Consider the following 9,709-nt stretch of genomic DNA (forward strand, 5'->3'; position numbering starts at 1 on the left):
TCTGAAATAATACTAGTATATAGCAACTGGGGAGCTACTATACAGTGCAAAATGTACCTCAAATTCCATTAGAATGAATAACAAGATTATTTCTCAGAGTGGACCTGCATTACGTACTGTGACAGCAAAAGCTTCTTTAATCTTGACTCATCCCTGTTTTATTTTTTGCAGAGAGCAATTAAAACTGATGATGCGTTAATTACATCAGTGATGAATTGATTCTACAAATAATGAAACATCTGTGTCAGTATACATTTGATTTATAGGTGGAAATGTAGTAATTTATGTGACTTCTGGTATTATGAGATGCAGCTCTTCATAAGATGTGGATTTTATTTTTTTCCAAATTATTCCTCTAAAAAATATGTGTGTATAGGATACTGCTACCTAAATTTTGTAGTTACTCGTATGTTTCTGTTTTTTCACTGCTGGCTTTAAAAGACTCTAGATAACCCCGGAGCACAGAGCAGGTAGAAGGCACACTAGCAGAAAACATTCAACTTATTAGACAAATAATGAATCAGAATGTCTTCTGAGTAAAATGCAAAGCCATAATGTAGTCATAATATAATCTAAAAAGAACTCACTAAGAGAAAAACATCCAGATAGTCTATAACAAGCTCTGTTATCCATGTTCTCAAGAAACATAAAATATCAAATAAAGTATCAAACAGGTCTGAAGAAGTATTAGTATAATCTTTAAGAACTTCAAAGATAAATGTATTTGACTGTCCTAAAATATCTTGTTTCCATTAGAAGTACTTGGAATATTACTACGGCTTTAAGGAAGATGGAGAATCTTTCATTTGGAAAAGTAACGGTGCAGTGGCAAAAAAATAAAAGAAATGCAGGAATTCTTTGGGCTGGAGGTGACAGGGAGACCAGATTCCAGCACTTTGGACCTAGTGCGGAAAAGTCGCTGTGGATTCCCTGATGTAGCTGGGTTCTCCACCTTTGCAGGAGAGCCAAAATGGGCAAAACAAGTTCTGACATACAGGTAATTATAATGGAATCCTTAATGTACAGACAGTGCGTTATGTAGCTAAGTTGAATGCAGTTATTTTTCTATTTTGTATTTTAAAGGATATTAAACTACACACCAGACTTACGCCCAGCAGATGTCAATGCAGCAATCAAAAAAGCATTCAGCATTTGGAGCAGTGTGACCCCACTGAAATTCATCAAGAAGGGCAGAGGTGATGCAGACATAATGATCTCCTTTGCAACTGGAGGTAAAAGTCTACGTAAGCATAATGAGTTATTTCCAACTTCTGCTAGTATGAAGCAGTTTGCCTGAAATAGTCATGATTTATTCTCATGTAATGCACAGAAAAACACAGACCTTGCCCAAGTTGTTATAGTGATGATTCTTGAAGACGTCTGGGGGAGATTAAGAGAAAAATGAAAAGAAGGAGGGAGAAAGTAAATGTAGTGAGCTACTGTAGTTCACTGAATCTATACTTAGCGCTTGATGCCAATGCATGCTCTACGACAGGAGGCTCAGGACTTGTGGAGTATGATCACGCTCAGAGCACCGTGGCGTGGGCAGCTCTAGTACACGCCTAGGATTAGTCATGGGCTTTATGTGAGCTAAATAAGTTCTAGACATACTCAAGGCTTGTATTTTTGGCGTTGCCCTCAGGGAAGATTTACCTTCTCTCCTTTCATGAACAGCTGTGCATGCATGCACTTTCCTAGTCAGCTCCTCTTTTTCCAACAAAATATACCTATCCACACATCTAGGCCCTGCACATAACCATTAAATCTATGCTCACATACAACTGTTCTGGAGTTGACCTTCAAAGGCTCTCCAGAGGAGGGATTACAGTCTCCCCACAACCTTCCTTCTGCCATCAGCACTTCAGTTACCACTTCAGGTCAGGGTCAGTTGGAAACCATCTAAGGGCTGCTTCATTCCTAATTTATCCCTTTTCCCTTCTCAAAATTGGCGTTTTGAAAAACCATTGTAGAAATGAATCTTGAAAATTTACAAAATCAGCAGACTAGAAAGCTCTGTGCTTGACTGAAGTCTGTTACCTCTCCTGCTGTAGCCTTCAGTCAACTGTCTTTGGGACTCACTTCTCAGGTCACAATGATTTCATCCCTTTTGATGGCCCAGGAGGGTCTGTTGCTCATGCCTCTGCACCCGGCAAAGACATTGGTGGAGATGCACACTTTGATGAGGATGAAACCTGGACCAAAAGCACAGAAGGTAGGAAATTCAGTTCTCATAGCCCAAACAGAAGGAATACAAGGTCTGTCTCTCCACTCTGCTCAAGTACTTTAAAATGGGGCTGATTTGAAGGAGATGACTGGGCAGCTGCTTTCTGTCCCCCAGCTCAGTCCCTGAGCTTTCTGATTTGAAAAGTTATTATCAGTACAACTTTTACCCTGGGCTGAGTAGAGATGCTGTGGGAGGGAGCTCAGGGAGCTTCTCCCCAACCCTCCATCCTCTTCCCACACATTTATGTCACATGTACAATTCCAGGGTTCTTCCACGCTGACTTCTGCAGTACTACTTCCTTGGGTTCTACTCTAACAATTTCATTACGTTTCTTTCTGATGTGAATTTTGATTCCAACTGGATTTTCCAGCTTTCAAGCAGTTCTGACAGCGGTTCTTAAAGCCTGCATGTTTTGAGTTACAAATGAAATACACGTATCATCCTTTATGCCTTTTGTTTGTTGGTTGTTTTCAGGAGCAAACTTGTTCTATGTGGCTGCCCATGAGTTTGGACATTCACTTGGACTTTTCCATTCCAAAGACCCCAACGCTCTAATGTACCCAGTTTATAGGAAAATTGACCCTTCAGTCTGTCCTCTTCATCAGGATGATATTAATGGAGTTCAGTCCCTCTATGGTAATTCCCAATTATTTATCAGCTATTGCTTGTAATTCCAAACCCTTTGGAGTACCTTTGCATACTGGATTTATTTGAACAAATTTGCATTTTTAGTATCTTCCATTAACTGATTCCTTTAGGACCTTCTCCTAACACCTCTAATCACCAAAGAGATTCTGCTGAAATAAAGGATCCAACTGAGTCAAAAGAACCTGTACTGCCAAACTCTTGTGGCCCTGATTTAACTTTTGATGCTGTCACCACTTTCCGTGGAGAGATAATATTCTTTAAAGACAAGCAAGTCAGCTTTCAGAAACCAAAATAGCCATCTATCATTTATAAATTATGCCCTACAGCACAGAAAAAAATGATTTTATTTTGAATATTCCTAAGCTTGGATTTCTCACTGTGACTTTAAAGGGGTTCAGATAAGAGAGAGATCTAACCTTTCAGATAAAGGGCTAATTTGAGAACTGTTGTATGAACCACAGCCTGTGCTATAACACTGATGCTGACCACGGTCTTGTTAGTACTTTAGCATTTGGTGATACCATACAACTGAAAAGGAGTGCCCGGATCTCACAGGGGATATTTATGTATTAGGATCATTTATTATTAGCAGAAAAAATTCACCTGAGTGGTTGCAAGCTTCAATTCACAGTCCAAATTGTGGAAGGCATTAATTATAAAGCAATCTGGCTGTTGCAATTGAAACAAGCACGGTATTCTTATTTATTACAGAAGGTTAACTATTATTGTTATATCTTTATTTACCATCTGCTGGTAATTCTGATTCTTTCACTTCAATAATCTTTAATAGTAGGATCTATGCTAAAGACCTAAAATTCGTGATTCTTATTTGGTTCCAGAGTACTCACTGATTTAAAAAACAAAGAATTATTTTTAAGAATTAGAAACCTCTCCCACATCAAAATATTAAGATTCTAGTGAAGAACGAGAATTCTGGGCAAGAGATTGGAGGAAAAAAGGAGGAAGGTGGTAGAGAAACAAAGAGAGGAGGAAGATCACAAATGAAACAGGATGAACAGAATGGGCAAAGATGTCTCCTATGAAAATATAGGCAGCTTTCATTTTAGGCTGGAGCAAGTCTTAATAGTTGGCATCCAACGCGTTCAGCATCAGAAGAAGGTACCATCAGCCCTGATATGCTCAACACTTTCATTGCATCCTTGCTTTGAAATATCTGAGGTTCTGCCAATCTTGACATTACACCTGCTTGTAGATCCCCTGAGCTGGTGACTTAGTACAATAGTAAAAGGCAAAGGTAATTATACAGAGCTAAGTTCAAATAAGTAGCCCATCTTCAAAGGCATGTCAGCCCAGAAAGTTGAGAGAAGGTGTGTGAGAGGTGATTCCTTTCCCTTGCAAGAGATGGGGCTGTGCTTCCCCCTGCTTCCCTCAAAATCAGCACTAAAGGGAGCTTCTACTTCAAGGATTTGAGTTCTCAAATCCAGAAATGTGGTATTTTGCAGAAGATACTTGCACATTCCAATCATTTCTCTGAGCTGGTGCTAATAACCATGGGGTGGAGATTTGTTCCCAGAACTGTACCCCAAACTGGCTTTTAGACATGAACTGGGTCCCTCTAGGTCATCTTCTGCGTAAAAGGAAAGTAATGGCTGTTTTAAAGGAATGGTTCATCTGACCTCTTTTGGATGTCTGTATCAAGAAGAAAGGAATCCTCACCATGGAAATGACATTCTTTTCACCGCTATTACAAGGAGTTTAGGGTGACTAACACAGGGGACATGACTGCGTTTAGTCAGCTAAATCCTGTCCTGACTGCCACAATGTGGTTTTATGCATTAGTTGTGTGTAAATGTTTGATTGTATCCAAAGCCTGTGCTATATTTACATCAGGCATTTTTGGCGCAAGCATCCTGCAGTCAGAGAAGTTGATTTTGATTTGGTATCTTTATTCTGGCCACGGCTGCCATCTGGTGTTGACACTGCATATGAAATTCCTGAGGAAGACAAAATTCTCCTCTTTAAAGGTAAAATGTCTTCTACATTCCAATGCTACCTTTCTTAATAGCTTAAGAGATCATGTCTAGATTGGAAAACACACTCTTTCTGTAGGATTCCATGAATTTTAATTTAATTTTAATTTAGTCCAATGAATTGGTGTATTTCAGTCGCAGCTTGTGGAAAACTAAGATAAATAGAGAGGGAGAGTGAAGTTTTCATTTCTGTAAAATATGGTGCACTGTACAATTCTTGGATTTCTTGGGCTGCAGAACAATATGTGAAACATTTTCAAGTAATCGGTATTATCTCTGTGGTTTCTTTTTCATTAAAAGATAAGCTTTCATGCAAAGGTTTACACAATTCCTGGAAGACTCTGATAACACGTTCTCATGGACTTTTCTTAATAGGGAATGAATTCTGGGCTGTGAGAGGAGAAACCATACCGCCCAGATACCCACAAAAACTCTACGCCCTTGGATTTTCAAAGGATGTTGCCAAAATTGATGCTGCTTTTTATGACAGAAATAAGGGGAAAGTATATTACTTCACAGCGGACAAATTTTGGAGGTGATACTATCTATTACTTTCCTAAAATGAATCAAGCATAATCTTGTGATCAATATCTTGTCATGACTTAGGATGCATTAGTCACACATTAGTTTTGGTCATCTCTTGCACAAAATTCTATAGAAAAAAAAGAAATATTTGAGGGAAATGAAAGAGGAAGAAGAAATGAAGAAATGTTTTTAGTTTTCCTTTTAAGTGCTTTGCTATTTAGAACACACGTTATGTGTTCATTTATTTACATAAATTTACTTACCTTGGAAAAAAAAGCCATCTTACAGCTGCAGAAATCACGTCATGAAATCGGACAGAACAAAAATGACACATGACATATCAAAGCCACTCCTGCAGGTTAAGAAGAATTCCACCTTCTTGCTAGTTGCCAACAGAAAGCTCATGAAGCTGCAGACGAATGGTCTTCAGCTGCTCAGATCCATGTTGCAGCCCTATATTTCTAACAGCTGAAGGAGATGCTCCTATATCAGAAGCAGTAGGCAACCTTAGTTTTGTAGGTAAATGACACAACATCTATCCTCCCTATACAGTGTATCATACACACAGAGAGCATCCTGGAGTAACTAACCAGCTACAAACTACTAATTTGAGCAGGAGATTACACTTCCATGTTTTCATTAAAAATCTCAGCCTGGAGTCTTGAGTCGTTTTCCTGATATTGTTAGATATATTTGTTCTTGCTGAACAAACATATCAGAAATAGAATGTTTCAGCCTTGTGATTAAGTATGCTGACAGATAAATTGAATTTCACTTAAAATTCAATACCTACTGTAGGTAGCTTAGATAAAATAACTTCAAATATCTTATAACTTAAGAAAAAATTAGATTTTTCCTAACAAGCATTTCTTACAGAGAAGGAACATTAAAGCAATCTCTTAATAATTTCACAAATGTAACTTATGTTTGAGATAAGATTTTCAATCTAGCTCTTATCTACAGTTTCTTAAAAATAAAACAATACAAAAAAGGGCAGATTTGTGACAATGGCTTAAATATTGAGTATTCTTAGTCATACCTTGAGATGATGTAAACAGAAGTAATTCTTCCTGTGTGGCCCATTGAGTAAATAATGGTTTATGAACCTCAGATCTGTCTCAAGGTTGTCTGAATATTGCTGAAAGTCCTCAGTGAACTTGGCTCCCTGGGTGGGAAGTATCGATATGGGCTGAAAAAATGATGAATTGTTTGCACTTTTAATTGACATCAGGTTGTTTCTTGTTTTTCTCAGTTATGATAAAAGAAATCAGTCCATGAACAGGAAGCCAAGACTGATAAAAGATGCATTTCCAGGAATTAATGCAAAAGTTGATGCTGTTTTTCAGCATGAAAGTGAGTCTCTTTTCTCAAGTGAACCTGAATTGAATGACCCAGAGACTCTCAGGGTCGTAGGACTGCAAGCGCTTGGACAGATAGAGACTTTTCTTCAGGCTCCTCAGAACCCCGCGGCTGACCCTTGAGACCCCACAACAGTCACGTAGCACTTGCATGCTTCATTTTCCCCTCTTGAAAAATAATGATATCTACATTTGATGTAGGGTTGAAAATTGTTTCACAGCTGAAATAGCCATCCCTAACGGACAGACTGAAATATCTGCATTCATGTCCATGTGTAACTTAAGCCATGAGGAGTACCAGTTAAGACATTGAGGTCTCAGCAGCATAAGGTCTACCTGCTGTGAGCAAGGCTATCACATCCTGACATGTCATTACCTTGAGAATAATAATTAGCACTTGTTTCTCCTGCATGACAAAGGATGTGAGTTCAAAAGAGAGATGCTGGGACAGACTGAAGAGCAGTGATCCCAAGCTCTAGTGCACCACTTTGCAAACATTATCCCTGGGAGCAGATACTGTTGGCAGTGTGAGTGTATGTGAAATATGCAAAGGTTTTGGAACTCTTTACAGCTGTTGTTAAAGTGTATTAAGCTTTACACCTGCAATAACTTAATTAACCCGCCTTCCTTTTTCTTTTCTTTTCTTTTTTTTTTTTTTCCTAGACTTCCTGTATTTCTTTCAAGGAAGAAAGCAATTTGAGTTTGACCCTGATAAGAAGAGAGTAACACGCCTGCTAAAGACAAACTTCTGGTTTCCTTGTTAAGAAAAGGAAATCTGCAATGGTGTAGGAAAAAATGCAGTATCACTGCACTATGAGCGCTATTTCTTCTGTAAATATATGAAACATATAGGTGCTCAGACTCAGTCATCATACATCACTCCCTGCATATTCATTCTGTGCTTCTGTAAATAACTGAAAAACAGTATTTAGCATACTGATACATACATATATGTACATAATTAACATCAGAATGGCTAACATTTTTAAAGCCTCTAGTAGCAGGGCTACTCAAATGGGACACTCCAGTGTGAATTTAGACCATGAGAAAGTTTAATCTGCATTTCATCAAAGCCCACAGCACAGTAAGACACTCTCAGTCTGCAGGACAAAAGAAATGACATTTGTTCCTGCAGCAAACAATGCAAATGATGCTGCCATACCCTGCTGTAGGGAGGTGACAAGCAGGGCTTTGCTGCACTGGCAAAAATGGAGACAAAATGATTAATTTGAGTTACATCTCCTCCAAAAATAAGCAATGAATAGGTCTAATTGGTGTCTGACATTGCCAAAGTCAGAGAAACAGGTTCAAAACTTCTAACTTTAAGGTTAGTTGGAATCCAATAAGAAAGCTTCCAGTGACGTCAGCTTGGAAATTGATATGTAGCAGAAGTAGAGTTTCACTGACTCTACTGTCTGTCACTATCTGTCTTAAAATAATTTCAGTGCTTGGTTGTTGGGCTTTTTTTTTTTTTTTTTTCTTCAACTGTTGTTTGGTGACTTATTTTTCTTCCCAATTGTTAGTTTGAAAAGCCCTGGTACTACTGGCAAGTCAGCCTCATCAATTTTGTAAAAACAGAATTTTTAACCAAAGATTATTGACCTACATTTCAGATGTACTCTTCTGAGGTATGCTTTGACACCTGGGTTCATAGCTGATACATTCATTGTTTGTGGCACACTCAAACCAAGGGCTTCAGTAAATTGTTTCCTCAATTTCTTGTGTATTTCTGTATGTCCAGATTTCTGGCCTGTTTGCATCAAGATTGGATGAAGTTCATCTTTTTATTGTCTTCACAAGGGAAAAGATTATCATGTGATTCTTTCTCCTATAGAATTCAGATCACAAAAAGCCTGCACCAAATCCAGTATGTCCCAAATGGGCCAGAGCCCCTGGGTATATGCAGACTGAATTTTCAGATTCGTGCAGAGAAATTTATCCTTATTGCTGCCTCTTTCAGGCTAACTTTTACAACCTTGCATCTTCTATGACAGTTGCAATGTTTAGAGGTGAAGGATTTCAAGCTGGTGAGGTCAGTTCTGAAGGCATCCCAAGACCTACTTACCTGCAGAGAAATCCTGCCCAGGATAGGCTAGAGAAGTTTCCCACCCCAGGCAGCAGCTCCAGCAGGGAGGAAGGATCTGATTAGATTTCCATTGTGTGTGTTCAGGAAACAGGTACTTGGCACGAAAAGTGGCACTCCTTCCCTTCTCCTTAAAGTGCTACTGATTTCAGCGATGATGCCCTGTCTGAGAGTTGTGCGAGTCACTGAGGTGTAATTCAGGCACTACCCCAGTCTGTGAGCCATCACATTGCATTGCTCTTCTACAATAGAATAATTAGAGCTGATTCAGGACCTCACATCCTGAGCCCTATCTCAGTGGCCTTTGGACTTCAGTGCGGTTTGAACCATACACTTGTGCTCCTGCCACTGACTGTCCCAACATCCTGGTTCGTAAATGGCTTGACTGGTCACAGTCTTGGAGCATGTACAATGTTGGCTGATTGTAAATCAAGAGATTGTGCAAACTTCAAAACATCTGAGTTGGAAGGTTGCCTTCGGCTTTTTCATATCAGTATTAAAATGTACATAGCTCACTAAGAGAAAACTCCTAATTAATCTGCTAACTTGAGGAAAACAACTGGCAACCAGCCGTATTGTGCTACTCAGTGATGTGCTTTATATCCCTGACATTTCAGTCTTCCCAGAAAAAGTAACGTCCTTCAAGGAAAAGAACTTATTTCAAAATAATATTCTGGTTTTGTGAAAAGATTTTGATTTTGTTCCCTCAAAATATATTGGAAACATATGGAGAGATTAGGATATGCGTAACAGCTCAGAAAGGACAAAAAAGTACTTCCTGGAAGAATGACGACTGTACTTTTTTGTGCCACCTGTTCATGAGAAAAAATGGCAAGTATAAATGTGACAATTATGTTAACAAACAATTCTTTGAACTGTG

General features: G+C 38.8%; 1 protein-coding gene across 1 annotated transcript; it reads left to right on the top strand.

Moving 5' to 3' along the window:
* The first annotated feature begins 762 nt into the window (after nt 1-762).
* Nucleotides 763-7,510, top strand: LOC122171385 (stromelysin-1-like). Its single transcript, XM_042838950.1, has 9 exons — nt 763-997; nt 1,084-1,232; nt 2,087-2,212; nt 2,699-2,860; nt 2,983-3,139; nt 4,724-4,857; nt 5,239-5,398; nt 6,641-6,741; nt 7,410-7,510. The coding sequence occupies exons 1-9, from the start codon at nt 846-848 to the stop codon at nt 7,508-7,510; spliced, it is 1,242 nt and encodes a 413-aa protein (XP_042694884.1). The 5' UTR covers nt 763-845.
* The last annotated feature ends 2,199 nt before the right edge of the window (nt 7,511-9,709 follow it).

The sequence above is a fragment of the Centrocercus urophasianus genome, unplaced genomic scaffold (genome assembly GCF_019232065.1).
Source record: "Centrocercus urophasianus isolate 14NV4802_14NV808 unplaced genomic scaffold, USGS_Curo_1.0 seq_9, whole genome shotgun sequence".
NCBI lineage: Eukaryota > Metazoa > Chordata > Aves > Galliformes > Phasianidae > Centrocercus > Centrocercus urophasianus.